This window comes from Nycticebus coucang, chromosome 1, assembly GCF_027406575.1.
Source record: "Nycticebus coucang isolate mNycCou1 chromosome 1, mNycCou1.pri, whole genome shotgun sequence".
NCBI lineage: Eukaryota > Metazoa > Chordata > Mammalia > Primates > Lorisidae > Nycticebus > Nycticebus coucang.
The window spans coordinates 141,932,414-141,957,908 of NC_069780.1; the positions used below are offsets into that span (position 1 = coordinate 141,932,414).

The 25,495-nt window shown below is 41.8% G+C and overlaps 2 protein-coding genes across 2 annotated transcripts in view; one reads left to right on the top strand and one right to left on the bottom strand.

Annotated features, from left to right (window-relative positions):
- Nucleotides 1-13,888: 13,888 nt before the first annotated feature.
- NLN (neurolysin) overlaps nt 13,889-25,495 on the bottom strand; it is a 112,966-nt gene continuing 101,359 nt past the window's right edge. Inside the window, exon 13 of the mRNA XM_053589708.1 lies at nt 13,889-14,441. Within this exon, the coding sequence (XP_053445683.1) occupies nt 14,307-14,441 (135 nt within the window). The 3' untranslated portion in view covers nt 13,889-14,306. The remainder of the gene's footprint in view (nt 14,442-25,495) is intronic.
- Nucleotides 18,626-18,964, top strand: LOC128584694 (40S ribosomal protein S28). Its single transcript, XM_053589808.1, has one exon. The coding sequence runs from the start codon at nt 18,665-18,667 to the stop codon at nt 18,872-18,874; it is 210 nt and encodes a 69-aa protein (XP_053445783.1). The 5' UTR covers nt 18,626-18,664; the 3' UTR covers nt 18,875-18,964.

Below are 25,495 nucleotides of genomic sequence, written 5' to 3' on the forward strand. Positions count from 1 at the left end.
ATTTCCTATGCATTTCACACTCTCCAGTCTGTTGAAATTATCCCATTTTAGTGTATTGAATTTTTTTCTTTCTCTTATCATGAAAAATCACAGTGGCTATTGCGAGTCTGTTCATCTTGATACCAAACAGGCTGTTTTTCCTTTGAATAAATTTTATTATGCATTGGACATAGAAAAATGCCAAGAGAAAAAGAAATATGTATCTACAGATACTTGATTCTCTCCAAGTTGTTATGTGAGATGAGGTCACCTTTTTTTTTGGAGACAGTGTCTTATTATGTCGCCCTCGGTAGAGTGCTGTAGTGTCACAGCTCACAGCAACCTCAGACTCTTGGGCTTAAGAGATTCTCCTGCCTCAGCCTCCCAAGTAGCTGGGACTACGGGCGCCCAGCACAATGCCCAGCTATTTTTTGTGGCAGTTGTTATCATTGTTTAGCAGGCCCAGGCAGGGTTTGCACCCGCCAGCCTCAGTATATGTGGCCAGCGCCTTAACCACTAAGATACGGTCACTGAGCCTCTTTTTTCTTTTTTTTTGAGACAGAGCTCTGCTCTGTGGCCCCAGGTAGAATACATTGGGATGATCATAGCTCACAGCAACCTCAAACTCCTGGGCTCAAGTCATTCTACTGCCTCAGCCTCCCAAGTAGCTGGGACTACAGGTGTCTGCCACAACACCCAGCTAATTTTTCGATTTTTAGTAGAGACAGTATCTTGCTGTTGTTCAAGCTGGTCTCGAACTCCTAACCTCAAGTGATGCCTTAGCATCCTGGAATGCTAGGAATAAAGGTGTGAGCCACTCAGCCTGGCTGATGGTAATTTTTTCTTGGTAATTTCTTGTTCACTTGATAAGTATATAAGATAATCAGAATTAATGCATTTTGTATGGGGAATGGAATAGATCTCCTTTTCTTCTTACTACAGAAACCCCACAATCATGGAGGCTCATGCCTGTAATCCTAGCACTCTGGGAGGCTGAGGCAGGTGGATCACCTGAGCTCAGGAGTTTGAGACCAGCCTGAGGAACAGTGAGACCTCCGTCTCTACTAAAAATAAAAAAACTAGCAGGGCCTTGTGGTGGGTGCCTTTAGTCCCAGCTACTTGGGAGGCTGAGGCAAGAGGATTGCTTCAGCCCAAGAGTTTGAGGTTGCTGTGAGTTACAACAGGGTAAGACTCTGTCTCAAAAAAACAAGAAAACCAATTTCACCTGGAATACATAGATGACATTACTGAGTGATGCCACTTTTCACATTTTGAAGCACCAGTGTATTTTTCTATAGTGTCTACCTATGAGATTCAGCTGTACTTGGATAAGCTTCCAGCAAGCTCCCTGGAGAATTCTCCTGTGTTTGGAAAGAAGCTACACCCTATTGACCTAGGAAATGCAAAGACAACACAATAAACAAACATGAGATCACATTTCCATTTTGGTTGACGACCAGGGGAACATTTAATCCTGAGCAGAATGAGAGAGAGACAAGAGGAAATAAAATGCATGCTGACTGTGACTGTTTTGCAGTTTGCCTTGCAAAATCCAGATGTGAAAGGAACAAGCATGTATTTCTTTTGCTTTCCACACTTACCTTTTACGTGTCTGAGCATCAAAAGAGGTGCTCCACTTAAAAGTGTATTTTTTGTGTGTGACAAAGGTGGTTTAAGTGAGAATGTGTATAAGAGGGTGGAGGTAGAGGGTGAGACTTGTGGGAACAAAGACATTTTCAAGATAACAGTCATGGGGGGTGGGTAGAGGGAGGGGAATCGGTGGGATCACACCTGTGGTGCATATTACAGGGGTATTTGCGAAACTTGGTAAATGTAGAATATAAATGTTTTGGCACAGTAACTGAGATAACGCCGGAAAGGCTATGTTAACCACTGGGATAAAAATGTGTCAAATGGTTTATGAAGTGAGTGTATGATGCCCCATAATCATATCATTGTATACACTTATGATTTAATAAAAAAATTAAAAAAAAAAATGATAATTTCCAAGGTTGAAGACAGAAGCCTCTGACTGGGGAGAGTCATGTTGTTCATAGGTTCCTAGAGGGTTATGCGACCCAATTTGTTTTTTGGATGATTGATTAGGTTGTTTAGAAATGTTACAAACTGTTGTCAAATTTGTCCAACAGCTCCTTTTATTTCTCCCTCTAGGGTCTCAAAATGACAGGTAGGTTTTTTGACTTACACAGTGAAGAATGAACTATTTTTAGTAGAGACATGATTACAGGGTGGTTGGTGCCTGTGGCTCAAAGGAGTAGGGCGCCATCCCCATATGCTGGAGGTGGCGGGTTCAAACCCAGCCCTGGCCAAAAACCATACACACACACACACACACAAAACACCCAACATGATTACAAAAGATTTTATAGAGAGAGGGAGAAAGCTTTTAGAAGCTTTCTTCTAACACATACTTTTTATTATTCATGATTAATAAGTGTTGAAAATTCTTTGGAGGTGGTAAGACATTTTCTTAGAGTATGTTTGAAAGGGAAAACTTCTCCTATTCACCTTGAATTACAAAATATTTTTTTTTTTTTGAGACAGAGTCTTGTTCTGTGGCCCTGGGTAGAATGCCCTGCCATTATCATAGCTCACGGCAACCTCAAACTCTTGAACTTGAATAATCCTTTTGCCTCAGCCTCCCAGGTAGCTGGGTCTACAGGTGCCCACCACGATACCTTATCAACATATTCCAGGCAAGCCAGACTGCTATCTGGCTGACTTTTACCTACTGAAGTTTTTCTGTTTTTAGTAGAGATGGGGTCTTGCTCTTGTTCAGGCTGGTCTTGAACTTCAGAGCTCAGATGATCCACCTGCCTTAGCCTCTCAGAACGCTAGGATTACAGGCATGAGCCACCATGCCCACCCTTACAGAGTAATTGTTAATCAAGCAGATCTTTGAAACTGAACACTTTCTTCTCTTGAATACTTGTGCCCCCCCTTAGATTCCAATAATTGCCCTTGATCACAGCCAGCACTTGTCTTCTGTCAAGTTCTCAGCCCTCCATTCTACCTCTTCCTTCCCAGAATTTACCTTCTGCTAGGCACATTGGCACTTCAGCCACACCAACCCCTGTCATTGCCATCTCAAATACCATGAAACCTCAGTGTTCCTTAAGTGGCTTTTCTGTCTTACTGTCTTCTGGCTACTAGATCTATAGCTGCCCGGTCAGTGACCTTAACCTGGGAAACAGTTATTGTGTTCAGAGAGGGAGAAGTGTATCCTGGGCACATAATTCACTTTCTTTTCTTTCTTTTTTTTTGTTGTTGGGGATTCATTGAGGGTACAAGCCATAATTCACTTTCTAATGTAGTGACTTCATTTCTGTTATCCCAGAGGAATGCAGCAGGCGTACTGACATTTTGTCCACTGGCACCAGAGCAAACACTGTGTGGCTGTACTAACACGCCCCAGCTGAATTCAGATAGGGTCCTAAGAAACTTATTAGGTAGCGGAACTAATCAGGTATTTGTAGGCTTTAACACAAATACACACCACCCTTATAAAACAAGTTGGCTTTAACTAGCTTCCCCCTTAACTTGAACTTCAGTAGGTAAAAGTCAGCCATATAGCAGTCTGGCTTCTCTGGAACATGTTGATAATCCTTAAAATCTGGTTATTGAGTCTTGAAAGAAGCCACATCTGTGAGAGCTCTTCTGTACTCTGCACAGACATTTACTTTCAGGAGTGGTTGTATACAATTTACACTTATCTGAATTCTTCCAAACCTCTCGTGTAGCCTGCAGGTATTAGAACCTTGACTGTAATTTTAAAACCGGGTGTTGTGCAAAAAACTCTCCAAGTCCCCACTTCTGTTTTTTTTTTTTTTTTTGAGACAGAGTCTCACTATGTCACCCTCGGTAGAATGCAGTGGTGTCGCAGCTCTCAGCAACCTCAAACTCTTGAGCTTAAGCGATTCTCTTGCCTCAGCCTCCCAAGTAGCTGGGACTATAGGCATCCACCACAACACCAGGCTATATTTTGGTTGTAGTTGTCATTGTTGTTTGGCAGGCCCGACCTGGGCTCGAACCTGCCACCTTTGGTGTATGTGGCTAGCACCCTAGCTGCTGAGCTACAGGTGCCGAGCCCAAGTCCCCACTTCTAAATTAAAAAGCACCTATGTTGCTCATGGCCTCACTGAGTTTGTTTTCTGCCCCAGACTTCTGCTGTTTTCCTGCTGGGATTTGGAGAGATTTGCCTGGGATCTTCCATTCATGTAACTGGAGTTCTGGGAGAAAGGGCAGGACAGAAAAAGATGCTTCACGTGGCTGGTTAGACCATAGGATGTAGTTTAGCTGCTAAAACATTAGTGAAAGGAAAATAACAAAACAGAAGGATGAGCTCTATGAATTTAGAGCTTTCATGTCTTTATTTAGATAACACCATTAAGCTATTCCGATTTCCCTACCCTTAAGTAAGGTGGAATTAGGAAAGGAAATGCAATGTTGAGTCACTTTCCCAAACGACTTCAGAAAAATTCCTCTGATCAGGATCCTCCCACCCCGCATCCCAAAGGAACAATTATGCTCGGGGCATATAAGGGCTCCATAGATGAAGTGTGAGAAATTTTGCTTTTGCCACCTGATTCCAGTTGGAAATTCACTGGCTATGTTGCTGACTGAACAAAACAGAGGATAATAGCCTCTGGCTGAAGATTTTATAATTGAAGCTGAGACACAGTGGGCCATGTGCATGTTCAGAACAGTGATTGCATTGTGAATTATAACAGAAGTCCCACTTGTCAGTCACACAAATGTTTAAGACCATAGAAATGCATCTGATTTGGAACAGGGACGACAAAATAAATCTTTTGGTTCTCCCCACTTTGCCCTGAATACAAAGGGACTGATGACTGCTTTGTGCTGGGATAAAGTCTTATTAACACATTCCTTTTAGGAGCTATTCAATCATTAAGACAGAAAGAAAATTCCCGTGTGGAACAGTTCCTACCATTTTTCCTCATTAAATGTATTATCTCATCAAACATTTAAACATTACGTGAATAAGTAAAATACAATAAAAGGTATAGTCTGATAGACAAAAATAAGGAGTTCTATAAAGTATACGATTATTTAAAGAAATAGAAGGAAACAGGGTTTAAGATTAAAGTGCAGTCCTTGGCCTTATCACGAACCCTGGAACTCTTCAGTGTCTTTAGTTTTTCACTGATTTGCTTAGTTTCTATCCCTATATAAGGAATTCACACATAATAGGCAGTAAAAGATTAAGGGTCTGATTTTTTTTTCCTTTGGCTCTATGGTAGTAATGGAAATTAACAATTGGCTATCTCAACAACCTGTTTTCTATTTATTTTTTATTTTTTGTAGAGACAGAGTCTCACTTTATGGCCCTTGGTAGAGTGCCGTGGCCTTACACAGCTCACAGCAACCTCCAATTCCTGGGCTTAAGCGATTCTCTTGCCTCAGCCTCCCGAGTAGCTGGGACTACAGGCGCCCGCCACAACGCTCGGCTATTTTTTGTTGCAGTTTGGCCGGGGCCAGGTTTGAACCTGCCACCCTCGGTATATGGGGCCGGTGCCTTACCGACTGAGCCACAGGCGCCGCCCCTGTTTTCTAGATTAATAGGATGTATCAATGTCTCTTGGGCATATAATACTTAGCAGGTCATCAGGGATCCTACGTCATTCCCCTAATTTATAACCATTTTTGTTTTTTGGGAGACAGAGTCTCATTGTGTCATCCTCGGTAGAGTGCCATGACATCACAGCTCACAGCAACCTTAAACTCTTGGGCTTAGGCGATTCTCTTGCCTCAGCCTCCTGAGTAGCTGGGACTACGGGCACCTACCACAATGCCCAGCTATTTTTTGTTGCAGCTGTCATTGTTCTTTAGCTGGCCTGGGTTCGAACCCACCAGCCTCAGTGCTTGTGGTCAGTGCTGTAATCACTGTGCTATGGGCGCTGAGCCAATTTTTAATTTTTTTATTATTAGAGGTAGGGAGACCTTCCCCAGAAAAATGCACATATCTGTGCATACAGAATTTTTTTTTTTTTGAGACAGTTTTACTTTGTTGCCCTTAGTAGAGTGCCATGGTGTCATAGCTCACAGCAACCTCAAACACCTGAGCTCAAGCAATTCTCTTACCTCAGTCTAAGTAGCTGGGACTACAGGCACCCACCACAATGCCCAGCTACTTTTAGAGACAGGTCTTGATCTTCTGTAGGCTGGTCTTAAACTCCTGAGTTCAAGTGATCCACCTATGTAGGCCTTCCAGAATGCTAGGATTATAGGCATGAGTTACCGTGTCCAGCCACATAGAACTTTTATTTATTTATTTATTTTTGAGACAGAGCCTCAAGCTGTCGCCCTGGGTAAAGTGCTCTGGCATCACAGCTCACAGCAACCAACTCCTGTGCTCAAGCGATTCTCCTGCCTCTGCCTCCCAAGCAGCTGGGACTACAGGTGCCCACCACAACGCCTGGCTATTTTTTTGGTTGCAGCCAACATTGTTGTTTGGCGGGCCCCGGTTGGATTCGAAACCGCCAGCTCAGGTGTATGTGGCTGGCGCCTTAGCCGCTTGAGCCATAGGCGCCGAGCCAACACATAGAATTTTTAAGTATAATTTCAATACAATCTTAGGACATGTGCTTTCTCTGTCCCCTACATCAGTGGTTCTCAACCTTCCTAATGCCGTGACCCTTTAATACATACAGTTTCTCATGTTGTGGGGACCCCCAACCATAAATTATTTTCGGATAGAGAAGCGGTCTCTTGGTTCCTAAGACCATCGGAAATATGTGTTTTCTGATGGTCTTAGGTGACCCCTGTGAAAGGGTCAGACCCTACAGGTTGAAAACTGCTGCCCTAGATTAAAACATTTCTAGAATACATAATCAGAGAGAAATGAATAAATCTTTAGAGACATTCCCTATTGCCAACTTTTCTTTTACAAAAAACCATGTTGCTATCATCTACCTCATGTAGAAACTTTCAGTACACTAAGGAAAAGGGCTTTTTTTTTTATTTTTGGTAGAGACAGTCTCACTTTATCGCCCTCGGTAGAGTGCCGTGGCGTCACACAGTTCACTGCAACCTCCAGTTCCTGGGCTTAGGCGATTCCCTTGCCTCAGCCTCCCAAGTAGCTGGGACTACAGGTGCCTGCCACAACACCCGGCTATTTTTTTGTTGCAGTTTGGCCAGGGCCGGGATTGAACCTTGGTATATGGGGCCAGCGCCCCATTCATTGAGCCACAGGCGCCGCCCGAAAAGGGCTCTTTCATGTGTAAGTCTGTCTCAGGTAGGTGGAAAAAAGAACTTATCTATACAGTTTTAGATTCATTTACAAATTGGGTATTTTGCAATTATTGCAGAAAAATGAATCTTTATAGCAAAAGTTCAAAAAGATATGTTTATTTAACAAATGTTTATGAGCTATTCATTAATAGATAAGGACTGTGGAGGAGGGCAGAAGCAGGACTCAGAGATCCCAACATGATGGAGTACATGCTGATCAACCTGGGTACTTGAATAAAATTACTGCCCCTGTGCATGTGTGATGAAGACAGTAGTGGGTGGAATCGGCAGTCCACAACTATAAATTCTGTAAGGGAAAAAATTCAGCCTTTATTCACTTTGTAAGAGCCTTTGGCTTTGCTGTGGTCATATACAACTCTCAGTCTCCCATCTTCAGTTCCTAGGTTATCCATGAGACTAGTAATTAATCTCTGGATAAGCTCTGACTGAGGATAGATGATGAAAAAGGCAACCTTAAAGTATAAACCATATTCCTCCAGTATGAGGCAGCTGTAGTCATCAGAATGCTATTTCTAAGATCCAGCATGAGAACCTTTCACCGTAATGATGTTTTCCCAATGATCACCTTAGAACTGGTGCATCTTAGACTTTGGAGGAAACCTCAAACCTGATTTGGTACAAATACCTACTTGAGGGAGAACTGTCCTGTGTAGTATTTCTGGAACCTATAGACTTTTTTGGAATACGTACTAAAAGCAGCAGTATAGTATTTTTAATCAGCAATAATTATTGGAAACTGCTTCCTCATAGTGAGGCCTGTTCATATTTTCCAAATGTTTCTCTAAGCTTGACTTATGAAACCATGAAAAATTTGCCTATTCTCTTTCCCATATCCTTCCAATATTTGGAAATAATTATCATTTTTATTTCTGAATTTCTCTCTCCAGACAAAAATTCCCTCTTTTATGTATTCCTCTTGAGAACCATTTTCAAAGTTATCACCATCGTATTCCCACTTCTCTAAACACTGTAATTGCAATATTTAGCCAAAGCCTGGTTATAACCTGACACCTAGAGTGGAACATGACATTCCAGTTGCGATTGATCTTACCACATCGGCATCCAGAGGGAGCATTCTTTTGATCTGGACACACACTCCAACCAATACTCTCAAAAGGCCTTCGATCTCTCTGCCTGGTCTCTTCTCCAGGTGTGTTGTACTGTGTGCTTAGATGGGAATTTGGTCACATAAGACTTTCAAGTCTTTTTTCTTTTTTTTTTGTAGAGACAGGGTCTCACTTTATGGCCCTCGGTAGAGTGCCGTGGCCTCACACAGCTCACAGCAACCTCCAGCTCCTGGGCTTAAGCGATTCTCTTGCCTCAGCCTCCCGAGTAGCTAGGACTACAGGCTCAAGTCTTTTTTCTTGAGTATTAATATTAAGTCAGCTTCCCCTCCTTTTACCTTGGCAATAGAATGTGTCTAATTTCAAGGTTGTTATAGCACTGAAGTAATTTTACCATCATATTTAAACATTGTAGCTTTGTCATCCATACATTTGACAGTTCCATTTTATGGGATTTCTTGTGTTTCCAACCAAAGGCCTTGCCCTCAGTTTAATCATTATTCAACTCTCTTAAGCTGTTTCAATAGCTAGGAATCTACCTGGCAAAATATTATCCAGTCACATATCCATCTAAGCCACAAAGATGTCAAGATACTAATAGAGATGTGTCCTATTGGCTTCAGTGAACACTTTAAATCATCCCATACAGCTTCTCTAGTGACAAATGCTACAGACATTTTATCATGGGAGTAAAATTTCAGGTAGGCCTCTGGGCCCTATGGAACAACCAGCCAGAATGGGGGTCAGATCAAGTATGCAGAACAATGGTCTATTTCATATTCACCTCCTTCCTTTTCTTGTATGTATATCATGGATTAGATGCGTCGAATCTATATTTATCAGGAAAGGGCATTATGAGGTGAATTAAACCAAATAAAAACTCAAGAATCACACATTGGTGTGTGTGAGAAGTTATGTTCATTACCCCAATTTTTCCAAATTTTTAAAAACAAAATCTCTATTTCTAGCATTATTGTGGGAATGGTGGAAAAGGCTACTTTGCTCTGGTATTTAGATTTTATAAACTTTACCCTTTGCCTTGATATAGTTGGTATCAGACAACCACTTAGGTGGATCTGTTAACAGTGCAAAAATAAACTTTGGATATAGACTGTTTTTCAAAGAAAATCAAAGTATGTATGTCTCTTTTACTTTTCTTTTTTTTTTGAGACAGAGTCTCACTATGTCACCCTTGGTAGAGTGCTGTGGTGTCATAGCTCACAGCAACCTCCAACTCTTGGGCTTAACCCATTCTCTTGCCTCAGCCTCCCAAGTAGCTGGGACTACAGGCACCCGCAAACACCTCATTATTGTTGCATTGCTATTTGGCTGGCCCGGGCTGGGTTTGAACCCACCAGCCTTGGTATATGTGGCTGGTGCCATAACCACCTTGCTACTGGCGCAGAGCCTTTACCTTTTTTCTTTTTTTAGCCTTTACTTTTATTCTTATCAAATACTTAGAAGGAATATTCAATTTCAAGGGGCTATCCAAGAGAGAACAAGAGAAAAGCATCTATTTAGATGAGATGAGACGGTTTTCTTTTTTTTTTTTTTTAATTTTTTTGAGATAGTCTCACTCTGTCACCCTCAGTAGAGTACTATGGCGTCACAGCTCACAGCAACCTCCAACTCTTGGGCTTAGACGATTCTCTTGTCTCAGCCTCCCAAGTAGCTGGGACTACAGGCACCCGCCACAATGCCCGGCTATTTTTGTGTGCAGTTTGGCCGGGGCTGGGTTCGAGCCCACCACCCTTGGTATATGGGGCCAGCACTCTACTCACTGAGCCACAGACGCTGCCCCAGAGTTCTCTTTTAATATTCTTTAGGGCTCAGTTAACTATACTTAAACTCAATTTGAGGGATTGGTATTTATTGTGGACTGTTTTAGCTCTCCTCACTCAATTCTCATGTTGAAGCTTCAAACCCCAGTGTGATGGTATTAAGAAATGGTGCCGGGTGGCGCCTGTGGCTCAGTGAGTAGGGCGCCGGCCCCATATACCGAGGGTGGCGGGTTCAAACCCGGCCCTGGCCAAACTGCAACCAAAAAATTGCCGGGCGTTGTGGCGGGCGCCTGTAGTCCCAGCTACTCGGGAGGCTGAGGCAAGAGAATCGCTTAAGCCCAGGAGTTGGAGGTTGCTGTGAGCTGTGTGAGGCCACGGCACTCTACCGAGGGCCATAAAGTGAGACTCTGTCTCTACAAAAAAAAAAAAAAAGAAAGAAATGGTGCCTTTGCGTGTGGTCCCAGCTACTCGGGAGGCTGAGGTAAGAGAATCACCTAAGCTCAAGAGCTGGAGGTTTCTGTGAGCTGCAACACCAGAGCACTCTACCGAGGGCGACAAACTGAGACTGTCTCAGAAAAAAAAAAAAAAAAAAGACATGGAGCCTTTCAGGGGCAGTACCCATAACTCAGTGGGTAGGGCGTTGGCCACATATATCCAGGCTGGTGAGTTCAAAACAGGCTCAGGCCAGCCTAAACAACAAAGACAACTATAACAAAAAAATAGCTGGGCATTGTGGCGGGTGCCTGTAATCCAGCTGCTTGGGAGGCTGAGGCAAGAGGATCGCTTGAACCCAAGAGTTTGAGGTTGCTGTGAGTTATAATGCCATGGCACTCTACCCAGGATGACAGCTTGAGACTCTGTCTCAAATAAATAAATAAATAAATAAATAAATAAAATAGAGATTGAGCCTTTCGGAGATGATTAGGTATAGATGAAATTGTGAGGGTAGACTCCTCACATGAGGGATTAGTGCCCTTATGAAAAGAGAGAGTATAGAGATTGTCTCTGCCATTAGCCATCTGTCAGCCAGGAAGAGAGCCCTCAGCAAGAACCAAACCTGCAATACGTGTATGTGTGTATATATATATATATATATATTTTTTTTTTTTTGTAGAGACAGAGTCTCACTTTATCTGGGACTGCCCAGCTTCCAAACTATGAGAAATATATGTGCTTTTGCAGCCATCTAGTCTGTAATATTTTGTTAAGAGTATCCTGAACTAAGACAGAATTTTAATGTAATTTTCTTTTTTTTTTTTTTTTTTTGTAGAGACAGAGTCTCACTGTACCGCCCTCACTAGAGTGCCGTGGCGTCACACGGCTCACAGCAACCTCCAACTCCTGGGCTTACGCGATTCTCTTGCCTCAGCCTCCCGAGTAGCTGGGACTACAGGCGCCCGCCACAACGCCCGGCTATTTTTTTTTTTTTTTTTGTTGCAGTTTGGCCGGGGCTGGGTTTGAACCCGCCACCCTCGGCATATGGGGCCGGCGCCCTACTCACTGAGCCACAGGCGCTGCCCTGTAATTTTCTTAAAGCATTAAAAATTCTACCTGTGTATGACAGAGAAAGAACAAATGGTCATATGCAAACCAGCTATCCAGTGGGGAGGTAGGATCTCCATGGACCTTTAATTCATATACACAGGCTCGAGGCAAAAGAGTAGAAAATTAAGTCATTCCTTACTAGAATAGTGAAGGCATTTACAGTACAAATACCACATCAATATCTTTTTTTCCAAGAGCTATTTTTTTCAAATTTGGCTTCTTATACAGTTAGCTAAAAAGCAGCATATACCCATATTTCATCACATTAGCTTAAGAAAGGGAAGATGCTGGCTGAAGTAGCTTAGGTGGTAACTCTTCAAGATGATTTTTAGGTATTTATCTAAAAATAAATAGATGCTGTCTATCTCGGTAACATGCAATATTTCTGCTAGAGGGAGGAATAACATCAGGACTTTACATTCTCTACTCTGTAGCATTTAAAATTAAAACTTTTAGGAATCATGCCTACTATTAATTAGCATACAATGTTTAGAAACTTATCCTTTCCAATATAGTAATGTCTGAAACAAACCTGAAACAGGCCTATGTCTTTTGGATTAATAACCAAGAGACAGTTCATTACATGCGAGTCAGTCCATAAATCTGAAGTACAAGTTTAACAAATAACAATTTTTATGATTATGCACAATTCAGAGCATCTCAGTGATGCTCTGATCTGGAAAAAAGAACAAGTAGATAGATGGCCAATTTCAAAAAGGCTTTAAAAAAATAAATTATTACTCTTGAATTACGCTAAAATTTTTTTTGTGTGTGCATGAGTACTTTATTTTGTTGTTGTTCTTTGGTAGATTTTAAATATTAGAGGTAGACCCTAAATAAAATGAACACCGCAACACTTTCATTTTATGCTTTTCAGTTTTAGCACTGAAGTATGAAAGAAATGCCAGTTCATTCTCATGATAATAATGTAAGTTTATTGTGTGCAGCCTTTTCCACACCAATTATTAGTTTTTCCATGTGAAATGAGATTCAAATGGTTGAGTTATTGTCAAGGTGACACAATGGGCAATAGAAATAGCTGAAGAGAGTTTTCCTGTCTGGGGAAAACAGAAGAGTCTGGCGGGGAAAAAAGGTAAGAGAAAACTACCACGGGTTGCTAAGATCACCAAAACAGCTTTGGGTACCAGAAGAGTGACATTGAGTGTGGGGTAGAGATGGGCTGGGCAAATTATCTGACAAGGGAGGATAGGATTTTCCATGGATGTTTAAGGTATTTACTTGGCAATTATAATTTTAGAATTTCCTTGTGTGTTGTGATAGCTCTTGATTTTCCCTCCTGTCTATAATTTTATTATGTAACATAATAATTTTTTATTTAGCACAAAGTCCATTTAGACTACAGAACAGGAAGATTCTAGCCAGCAAAGTCATGCCTCAGGTATGCATTGGAAAATGCCCTGAAGACCTATGTAAAGTATATTCAAAATGTTTTATTATCCTGGTCTGTTTCCTTATTGAATAGACTCCTTAAGGAAAAATAAATACTGTGAATTTACTGATAGCTGCAGAACTGGAATTTAGGCCCATAATAGACAGAGTTAAAGAGACACCCAAAGATTCACTTATCACCAGACAAGACAGGCTACGGAGAGCCTGCTTCCCATGGTTGAGTTTCAGCACACATATAACATTTGGAAGCAGCTGTCTTCAAATGCTTCTGCCCAGAACCCACTCTTCTTCTGGAGTTTTTGAACTCCTTATGCTCCATACAGCTTCAGCTGTCTTCCATGGACTCTATAGAGCCCCTGTGACATGTCTGTATACCTGCCACTTTGTGTGATATGGACAGGAAAGGAGGCTAAGTCTCTACAGAGAACAGAAAAATATGCTTGGACTTGCCGAAGTGTTCTAATTGGCAAATATGCCAAAAGACTCGCTGAAGTGGAAATGAGCCTCCAATACAAGATACGAAATTCTCTAACACAAGATATAAAAACTTGCAATATCCATTATACGAGTCTAGTTGAAACACGTAATTCTTAAAAATTCTCTGACTGGACTTTAGACAGAAAAGACAAACTCAAAAGGAGGAACATAATTTAAGTGTGGCAAAAGTTGGGGATCCTGAGGTCTGATACACAAAGATAAATGCATTACTGAGGCGTAGTCCCCTGGCCTTGAGGTATGCAGGCAAAGGAGCGGTCACACCTTGGTGTGAGACAGAGGATCAAAGTTGACACAGGGCTCTGAGAAAATATTCATCAGAGGAATTTGATGATTCATTTACCGGTCCAGAAATCCAAAGTACAAAACATCAAGATACAAGAGGATCAAATAATGTCATGTATATGATTCAATTTAAAAATCTTTAGCCCTCTCACATTATATTGTTTAGATTATAATAGTAAAAAAATCAAATTACATTCATATGAAACTTTTATAAAAAGAAATCAAATCCATTCTTATGAAATTCTATGGTACAATTACTTTCTAGTGGGTCTTTTCTTAGGTCATAATATTTATAATTTCATTTACATCTTTGTAATTCTTAAAATTACAAAACAAAAGTCAATAAAAATCTAAATTTTCACTTGCAAAACTCCCTTCAGTTTCCAGGCCAGTAACACATGGCAATGTCGACTTGTCCTCCAGACATGGACTGCTACCAAAGATCCCCGGTTTACGAAGCATGCAGGCCTCGACTCATTAGGAATGCTTTCTGGTTTGGCTCACGTTTCAGGAAATTCTGGAGCATGTCCATGCCGTCCAGAGATCCCCCAGGTTTCAGGATTAGGTTTCTGTATTTCATTCCAACCTAATAAAATAAAAACATATGACTAATACTTCACGATTATAGCAGTTTTCTAAATCTCTAGATGCAAAAGAAAAAGGGGTAGAGGTGAAGGGAGAGGGACCTGAGCTTTATTCTGCCGAGATGCTCTCTTCTGGCTGTGCTACAGCCCCGTGGCATTTGTTAATTTTGGTAGCTAAGTGAGTTGGAGCTTAAAACTTCAGGTCTTATACACTGTTCTTAGATTCTCAGGAGTGAGCTGACAACATAAACAAACAAAAAATAGCCATGTGGAATATACAACACATTCCTCTTCGTTATCCTATCCCAAATGTGATTCAAAAGGCCTAGCAAAGCCAGTGTTCAAGAAGGCTACAAGACATGATTGTAAGAGGGACTTTACCTAACAAATGCAATCAGTGTAACCTGGTTTCTTGTACCCTCAATGAATCCCCAACAATAAATAAAAATAAAAATAAAAATAAATAAAATGAAAAGAATGTATGCATTATGTAAAATGCTTGATTATAGGGGCGGCGCCTGTGGCTCAGTCGGTAAGGCTCCAGCCCCATATACCGAGGGTGGCAGGTTCAAACCCGGCCCCGGCTGAACTGCAACCAAAAAATAGCCGGGCGTTGTGGCGGGCGCCTGTAGTCCCAGCTGCTTGGGAGGTTGAGGCAAGAGAATCGCTTAAGCCCAGGAGTTGGAGGTTGCTGTGAGCTGTGTGATGCCACGGCACTCTACCGAGGGCCATAAAGTGAAACTCTATCTCTAAAAAAAAAAAAAAAAAAGGCGGGTGGCGCCTGTAGCTTAGTGAGTAGGGCACCGGCCCCATATGCCAAGGGTGGCGGGTTCAAACCCAGCCCCGGCCAAACTGCAACAAAAAAATAACCGGGCATTGTGGCGGGCGCCTGTGGTCACGGCTACTCGGGAGGCTGAGGCAAGAGAATCACGTAAGCCTAAGAGCTGGAGGTTGCTGTGAGCCATGTGATGCCATGGCACTCTACCGAGGGCAGTAAAGTGAGACTCTGTCTCTATAAAAAAAAAAAATGCTTGATTGTACGTTTTTTGATTTTTTTAATAAAATGTTTACTAAAAAAAACCCCAAAAAAGAAGGCTACAAAGAGGGGTTCTGTATACCTGGAAACAGAAGCACAGCTACTGTCAAATAGCTTTGGCTACTTTCATGAAGGGCTCATAAGATTAAAAAACAAACAAACAACAAAATCCCCAAAACCTCCTCCTTGTGAATGGGGCAAGGGAGGGTACCTCATGCTCCAGAGTAAAGGGTAAGACATTTTTCTGGGCCCGGTGCTGGGAATGAGGACCTTAAATTTATTTATTTATTTATTTATTTATTTTTTTGTAGAGACAGAGTCTCACTTTATCGCCCTCTGTAGAGTGCTGTGGCCTCACACAGCTCACAGCAACCTCCAACTCCTGGGCCTAGGCGATTCTCCTGCCTCAGCCTCCCGAGTAGCTGGGACTACAGGCGCCCGCTACAACGCCCGGCTATTTTTTGGTTGTAGTTCGGCCGGGGCCGGGTTTGAACCCGCCACCCTCGGTATATGGGGCCAGCACCCTGTTCACTGAGGGCCGCCTCAGTAAGCACAGGCGCCACCCTATTTATTTATTTTTTTTGAGAATGGAGGTCTGGAATTTTAAAGCCTATCACAGTGCCTCTGCTTTTATTTACATAAACATGTACAGACAAAGTGAAAGAAAAAACTTGTTATTTAGCATTAGCATTATTCACTATTTCTACTTCCCTTTTACTGTCCTTTTAGGGAAGCAAAATGAAAGAATTGAATGAAGTGTAATTCTAAACACAGGCATAAAGTAAAGAGTTCACAGAGAAACTCTTACATTTGTATCAATTATATCATTTGATTAATAGGACTAATCATTTTTTTGAATACAAAAAGAGCTGGAGAATTCCAGACACTAAAGTAATCTAACTTTTGACTTATAATAAGAGTTTTCTGGCTTGGTGCCTGGTAGCTTAGTGGTTAGAGTGTTGGCCACATGCACCAGGGCTGGTGGGTTCCAACCTGGCCAAGGCCTGCCAAACAACAATGACAATAATAACAACAACAACAAAAATAGCTGGGTGTTGTGGCGGGCACCTATAGTCCCAGCAACTTGGGAGGCTGAGGGAAGAGAATCGCTTAGGCCCAAGAATTTGAGGTTGCTGTGAGCTGTGACACCACGGCACTCTACGACGGCAACAAAGCAAGAGTCCATTTAAAAAAGAAAAAAAGTTTTCTTGTTACAAAATCTTGTATCAGAGGTAAATCTAGTTAAACTGTCCAGGAAATAAAACATAGATATAATCTACCAAGTTAGAGAAAAAACTAATGTCCTGCAGGGCCATAAAACCAAAACTTTGGGGGTTATTCTTTGCTTATGAATGGAAATAATTGGAAATTTATTAATCATCTAATTTCACAATCTGGACCCTAATCAGGAGTCAATAATTAGTCAAAGTTACCTTCTCAGAAACTCAGGCAGCACTGTATGGTAGAAGCATAACACGAGACACATATATAACTTTGAATTTTCTACTAACCACATTTTAAAAAGTTAAAAAAAAATAGGTAAAATTTTAATAAAATATTTTACTTAAACTGCTGTGTCCACAATATTATCAAATTATTGAGGTTTTTTGGGTTATTGATTGAAGTGCTCAAACTCCAGTGTGTTTTTACATTTATGGCACGTCTCAATTCAGTTCTGCTGCTGCCCTAGGCTCATTTCAAGCGCTCAGCAAGCACAGCTGGCCACCCCACGGACAGGTCTGACAGGGTTCTAGTTTGATACTGAAAAGGCACACAGTAGTTGTGTTACCCTATTTATAAGTTTTGAATAAATTTTCAGAAAAGAGAGGGCTTATAATCATTGATATTGGACTTCCTGAAAACTCCAGTGATGAGGGCTTGGAGTTAGATTCAATTTGCTTTAGAAAATAAAAGATGTGTCAGAAAAAAAAAAAAAAAGAAAGAAAAGAAAAGCTGTGTCATTCTTGCTTGGTCTGTACCAGTTCATTACTGTTATGGCAGCTATCTAGAACCTAAAATGCAGTGATGGCTATTCTTTTTTTTTTGAGACAAAGTCTCACTTTGTCACCTGGCAGCGTGCTGTGGCGTCATGGCTGACAGCAACCTCAAACTCCTGGGCTCAAGTGATCTTTATGCCTCAGCCTCCTGAGTAGCTGGTATTACAGGTGCCCGCCCCAACACCTAGCTAATTTTTCTATTTTTAGTAGAGACAGCGTGGTCTCGCTCTTGCTCAGGCTGCTCTTGAACTCCTGAGCTCAAGCAATCCACCTGCCTTAGCCTCCCAAAGTGCTAGGATTACAGGCATGAGCCAACACACCCAGCCAGTGATGGGTATTTTGTGGTACACTTTATTATTATAAGGAGTATATCAGATCTCTTGAATCCAACCATAATTAACTCCTTTCTCTTTCAGTGCCCAAATGTGCCTAAATTTGAGAAGCGTTAAATTAGTGAATAGAGCAAGGAAAGACTGTGCTGTCTGGTGTAGCAGGACAGGAAGAACTTAGAAAATGTGACTTAAGCTTTTCTGCAGAATTGTATGAATATTTTAAACATTTTATTACAGAAAAAATATAATACTATAGACAACAGTGTAATGAGTCTCATGTACCAAATTTTTAACCTTGATAATGTTTATCTGCAAAAATTATTAAGGCTCAAGGCTGGGTGTGGTGGCTTACACCTGTAATCCTAGCACTCTGGGAGGCCAAGGAGATTGGACTGCTTGAGCTTACATGTTCAAGACCAGCCTGAGCAAGAGTGAGACTCCATTTCTAAAAAATAGTTGGGCGTTGTGGTGGGCACCTGTAGTCTCAGCTACTCAGGAGGCTGAGGCAAGAGAATCGTCTAAGCCCCAGAGTTAGAGGTTGCTGTGAGCTGTGATGTCATAGCACTCTACTGAGGATGACAAAGTGAGACTCTGTCTCAAAAAAAAAAAAAAGATATCTTTTGCCTAGTAAAAAGACATTCATTCTACAAGTATTATAGAACTATTAATGAAAATCTAAATAAAAGGGCGGTGCCTGTGGCTCAAAGGGGTAGGGTGCTGGCCCCATATGCTGGAGGTGGTGGGTTCAAGCCCAGTCCCAGCCAAAAACTGCAAAAAGAAAATATAAATAAAAGTTTTAAAAAATCTTGTGGCGGTTTTCTCAGCCGGCCCGACAGCCGCCTTTCCGCTTTGCAGCCATCATGGACACCAGCCGCGTGCAGCCAATAAAGCTGGCCCGGGTTACCAAGGTGCTGGGCAGGACCGGCTCTCAGGGACAGTGCACGCAGGTGCGCGTGGAATTTATGGACGACACAAGCCGCTCCATCATTCGCAATGTAAAAGGCCCCGTACGCGAGGGTGACGTGCTCACCCTGTTAGAGTCGGAGAGAGAAGCTCGGAGGCTACGCTGAACTTGGCTGCTGTGTCCTGGACGTTACAGTTGCGACCACTTGGCTTAACAAGGATGATCTGCAAGTGTTAAATAAAGCCTTCGTATTGTTTGTAAAAAAAAAAAAAAAAAAATCTTGTGGTGGGCGCCTGTAGTCCCAGCTGCTCGGGAGGCTGAGGCAAGAGAATCGCGGAAGCCCAGGAGTTAGAGGTTGCTGTGAGCCGTGTGACGCCACAGCACTCTACCCAAGGGCCGTACAGTGAGACTCTGCCTCTACAAAAAAAAAGAAAAAAAAAAAAGTTTTAAAAAATCACCCTAGTTGCTAACATCTGACAAAGTATTCTTACTTTGTGAAGAGAACTATAATTTTAGGTAGTAAATAAAAATGCACAGTTGAGGAGGTACATAGTTGTAAAGAGAAAGCTCCCGACCCCTCTGAATGGCAAAATCCTTTCGGAGCAGGGCACCGTGGGGGCAGAGACAAGATGGCTGCCTGAAGCCAGCTTTCCACAGAGGTTCCCATCCAGAAGGAGAGTTAAAGGACAGAAATTTAGCAAGTAAATTTAGAGCTGCACCAAGAGAGAAGGGCACTGTGGAGTGCAGTTGGAGCAGGGCACTGTGCAGTGCAGTCTCACAATACGTGTCTCAGCACAGCTGAAGTCTTCCTCTGCTTATGGCTCCAAACAAGTTGATTCAATTTCCTGAATTATAGAGCTATGGCCTTTTAATAGTTTCATTTCCTTTGCAACGAAGTTTTGAGAAGAGTTTAAGAGTCATATTGGGTAACAGTGTCTTGCTTTTCTTAAGAAAAAATATAGTTAAGTGAATCTTTGTGTTTTAGGAAGGTTCCAGACTCTCTGGGTGAGACAGTATGATACAGAAGTTGTATGCCATAGGTGGAGGAGTCTTTGCCATACGTTGTTTATACTATAAAGAAAAAAAAAATTTTTTTTTTTGAGACAGAGTATCACTTTGTCACCCTGGGTAGAGTGCTGTGGCATCATATCTCATAGCAACCTTAGACTCTTGGGCTCAAGCGACTCCCTTGCCTCAGCCTCCTGAGTAGCTGGGACTACAGGCGCCCACCACAACGCCTGGCTAGTTTTAGAGACAGGGTCTCACTCTTGCCCAGGCTGGTCTCAAACTCCTGAGCTCAAGCAATCCACCCACCATGGCCTCCCAGAGTGCTGGGATTACAGGCGTGGGCCACCACACCTGGCCCTGTATAAAGAAACTTTAATGGTAAGAGAAGCGGGAAGAGAAGTGCTAAGATAACTGCTAGTATTTTTCATTTACCAGCATCCTTCAGGAGGATCTGCAGGGAATAAAAGCTCCTATTAGCTAGCCTCTGAAGAAAACTCAGCGTCAGTTACCTCTGTGGTTTTTAATCCTAGAAGATTAGCACATATCTCTTGGCAACTGTACAAGTCTTCTAACACTGATGGTTTCTTTCTTTCATTTTTTTTTTTTTTTTTTAGAGACAGAGTCTCACTGTACTGCCGTAGGGTAGAGTGCCATGATGTCACACGGCTCACAGCAACCTCTAATTCTTGGGCTTACGCGATTCTCTTGCCTCAGCCTCCCGAGCAGCTGGGACTACAGGCGCCCGCCACAACGCCCGGCTAATACTGATGGTTTCTAAAATAAGATCAGGCATTCAGAGTCAGGCCAAGGTTTGACTCTTGGTCTTGGTTTCCTCATCTGTTAAATGGGAATATGCCTGCCTTGCCCTGTTTCTCCTCTCCCTGATTAGAGGAGATGTTAATATAATGTCCACTCCCTAGAATAATACCTGGTATACACCACTTTTTAATAAACCTTACTGGTCCTTTCATTTCCCTTCCTTTGACACTCCCCTGAAGTTCAGTCACTCATGCACAGGTACAGTTCAGGGAAATGCATTCCTGGTTTGGCATTTCTTTAAAATTAGTTCTGTCTCCTAATAAAGCTAGAGAAAAAGCACAGGAGACTGCCCCTCCTTATTAGTAAGAAATGGAATATATAATTCAGTAGGAGTATTAGGTAGGTAAGGTAAGGCATTTACTTAGGCACTCACTTTATCCAAGGATATGCACCCTTTGAGATAATACTTTAATAGCAATCATAATTATTCAAATGAAGGATGCCCATCATCTATCAGCAAAGAGAACATATAAATGAGAAACAGATTGGGTCTCCTGCTATCTGGGGTGTCTCTGAAGCAGCACATATAAGCTCTCATCAGCTCCCACCTTGCCTCCTCATTGTGGCTGACTCTGGGGAGCCTGGCTGGAGTTGTCTCCTTCCTACATGGAGAGATAAGCACGAGGGCAGGGAGCACCCAGCCCAGGACAGGTCACGGTGATCAGCACATGACAAAGCTCACTGGGCTGCTTTAAAACTGGACTTTGAAACCTTTCCTTCCACAGCCCACAACTCCCTCAAAGAGCACACCCTGTGTTTTCTATGAGGGTGGGGAGATCCTGGTGGGGGGTGGGGAGAATACCTTTGATAACAATGAAGGAGAGAAGGAGAGAAAGACCACGCTGGTAGTCAGGGAGGTAAAAAGCAAGAAGAGCAGTATGAATTGTTGCCTGATTATGACAGGCCTCTGGAAACCTGAAGCAGAAAAGGATAAATCTTTATTTATGGGAAAGGAGGAGGTCAGCAGAAAAAAAGTACATGCAGGGCTGGGGGTGGCGGACAGCGTAGAGAAGTAGAAGTAGGTGGGGGGAACCACTAACTAGGTCCAAGGAACACACACGTCAACAGTATTTAATCAAACACTTTGAAGCAGAGAAAGGGAACACAGATCTGAATAAAAAGAGAAATAAACAGTTAAACAGGCAGATTATTATGGCTCTAAGAGAAACACAAAGAAGAGCTATAAGAACACAAAGGAAGAAAAGCTGCTTCCAGCTGGTTGAGATTCAAGACTTAGAAGGTCTGGCCTTGTAAATATTCAAGAAGTACGTTGTAAATCAATCCCATATCCTTCCTTGAACCCTCATATCAGGCAAAACTTAAGGCTGTTAGAAAAGGTTGAGGTATAAGAAAAATCAGCTGTCTGGGGGTTGATCAGGAGAGCTGAAGTAGAAAAAATCAAATCCATTTGTAAGAACCTTCAGAGAGGCAATCTCATATTCACCTTGAGCAAAACATTATGGCAGGAATTGGGCCATGGATTCTGTTTGAAGAGCACTGGAATACTTAGCTTTATATGATAAATTATCTGTAGAGCAAGTCCTTTCAAGTTTAAACAAGATAATTTATGTTTCTGTGGCTGTTATTGCATGTAAGATCTTTCTAGCAACTTCCTTATGGTACTACAGACTGAAATACAGTTAACTATCATGACTTTGTTGGGATTTCAGAAGTGACACTTTGTGGTTTTTCTCTTTTCATTGATGAAAGAAACAAAGCTTAGCAATTTCTCCAAATGCAAAAGAGGAGGAAGATAATATTGCCTTAACAATATACTTGCCTTTGAATCCACAACGTCTATTACCTCTTAGGAAATTTTCCCATAATGAAGTTGCCTTATAAAAAGAAATGGCCCTAGTTAAAAAGCTCCCATTCTTTCAACACTATGATTAGTTGTTAAATTTTTAAATTACAATCAGTGACCTTAAAATATCCTTAAATAGCTCCTCGAAGCTTGCTGGAAAAGTGTTAATCCCAAGCAGTTCCCTTCCATAGTTATTTAAGAGAATAGTTGGGGAAATGAAAAATATGTCTGATAATGAGACAATTTCTCCATGTACTTCTAGAAACAAAGAGTTTAGTAATATTTAACTAACTAAAGGGTAAGATGTGATATCTATTTACTACAAAGAATAACATAAAAAATTACAGACAAACCAGAGGCAGCAAAATTCCAGGCTACTACAGGTAAGCAGCCAGGTCTAATACTTTGATAGAGACCCTCGCAACAGAACGAAATAACTGTTCCATAGAATATCCCACTGCTACTGTTTGTTATTCAGAAGGCTTCAGGTTTATAGTTGACCCTTCCTATTATTGTTTTCCCAGCAAGCAGCATACTTTCTACAGTTCTGCTTCCTAAGGTCCGAAATGGTTCTCGGTGTAGACCCTGGGCTTTGCAGGATGGCAAGAGGTTACAGAGAGAAAGCCTGCAGATGGGCTTCTGTACTACATGACCAATAATGTCAGCAAAATGTGATCTCTCAGGTCTCAGCCTCTCTAGTGCTTGGAGACTAACAGAGCAGGACCTGACTCTTTGAAGGGCCATCCTGCTTTCTTCTTAAAATGATGAGACAATGATGTCTACATGAGATATTTTCATTGCTCTGCTTCTCAGATCAAACTGAATATTATTTTACACCATAAAAATTCAAATTTTCATACTGTTTATATATCTGGTAAAGTAACCAACCACCAAGGACATCTGAGACTAAAGCAAATGCACAGAATCTGAAACTACCCAAGGTAATGCCATCTTTTTCAGTGTTGGCTAGTAACAAAATTCTCTGGTTATGGCATAAAATAAGTAGTGTATGGTTTACTGCTTTGAAGAATGTTATTTTTCTATTTATCACAACATAGTTCCAAGAACAATCTGTTTTTTACAGAATAAAATTGTTGTTCCAAAGTATTATTATTTAATAAGTGGGTATTTGAATTTTGTGAGGTGTTATTTTAGAACAAATATTTGTTAAAACACAAAATGACTCTCCCTAAAAAACAAAGAAACAAACAAACAAATAATACATTATAGAAGGGACTAAACTGGTGACTTGAAGAGCTGCACAGTATCGGCCACCAGTATCACACCCAGGGCAGGGTATGAGGGTGAGGAGCAAAGGGATTCTCCTTGACCTCTGGAGCCAAGTCCACTGCTGCTCTGACAGAAGGGGAGCAAGAAGTGACATGACACTCCAGAGCATTTACTAGGAAAAAAAAGTAGAAGTGGAAGGGATTAACACCAGCCTTCTGGCCTAAAACATCTAATGATATATACATAGCACTGTCGAATCCAGAATTTTAGTAAAACTGAAAACTGTTTTTAATATCACAAGTCTTAACTCTAAGTTGTTAGGATCTTGCTTTCTCCAAGTTCAATCTAGCCCCTTTGCTGAAATTAAGAGTAGCGTGGTTGCTTGCCAAGCTGTGAAACTTGAGAATAAAAGGAAGCACAGAGAAGAATGATGGCAAGGATTGCTTCTACTGGACTTGTAAGTTCCTTGGGATCCACTGCGATCAGTAATTTGGCTGCTGCCTTGACAGCGGGAAGAGATCAGGTAAACCACAGACGGTACCGTAGATGTGGTCACGTGAGTGGAAGCACAGAAGAGGTGAATACGGAAGGCTCAACTGAGGAAGGTTATGCACACTTACAGCAGAAAGCCTCCTCGACTAAGGGCCAGTAAGATGTCATGATCATATCTTTACATATCTGCAACTTTTTTTTTTTTTTGCAGTTTTTGGCCGGGGTCGGGTTTAAACCTGCCACCTCCAGCATATGAGACCAGCGACCTACTCCTTGAGTTACAGGCACTGCCTCATATCTGGAACTTTTGTCTCTTTAAAACATTGCATTTGGCTCAGTGCCTGTGGCTCAAGCAGCTAAGGCGTCAGCCACATATACCTGAGCTGGTGGGTTCGAATCCACCCGGGCCCGCCAAACAACAATGATGGCTGCAACCCAAAAAAGAGCCGGGCATTGTGGCGGGCGCCTGTAGTCCCAGCTACTTGGGAGGCGGAGGCAGGAGAATCACTTGAGCCCAGGAGTTGGAGGTTGCTGTGAGCTGTGATGCCCTGGCATTCTACCCAGGGCGACAGCTTGAGGCTCTGTCTCAAAAACAAACAAAAAAAAAACATTGCATTTGACTACTAAAATAATCCATGCAGTATATATATATAAAAAAATAAACAAAAACCTCCATAAAAAGTACAGAAAAAAATTTTATCATCACTTATAACATGTGCTTTCTAAACATGGTTTAAAATAAAAATTTGCATTCTAGGGTATAAAGTAGCCAAGGGCTACAACAGAGAGAGTAATAAGAAGCAGGGAGGAGAAAAAGGTACATGAGGCTTTTGGAAGTAGTGACTGAGTCATCAGTGTAACTTTACAATTCAGTTGGTGGAGGCAAAAGCCAGGAAACTGAGGTTTAAAAAGACTGTCTTACACCAAGAAATTGGGCTGTGAAGGGAAGAACAGAGAAGTAGCACTGACGGGGGTGAGCAAAGTCAGTAGCAACTTTTTTCCAAGATGGCAAACCGATAATAAGGCTTGGAATTAGATACATCTCCTTTGAGATAGGAGAAAAGAAGGTAAGCACTGAAGTACAGAGAAAGAAAGATGAAGATAGCTGGGTGTTGTAGTGAGCACTTGTAATCCCAGCTACTTGGGAGGCTGAGGCAAGAGGATCACTTGAATCCAAGAGTCTGAGGTTGCTGTGAGCTGAAGACGCCATGGCAGTCTACTGAGAGTGCGCAAGTGAGACTGTCTCAAAAAAAAAAAAAAAGAAAGAAAGAAAGAAAGAAAGAAGGCACTCACTTGTAATGATCTTCATTTTTTTTTTTTGAGACAGAGTCTTACTTTGTCACCCTGGCTGGGTAGAATGCTGTGGTGTCATACATAGCTCACAGCAACCTCAAACTCTTGGGCTCAAGGGAGCCTCCTGAGTAGCTGGGACTA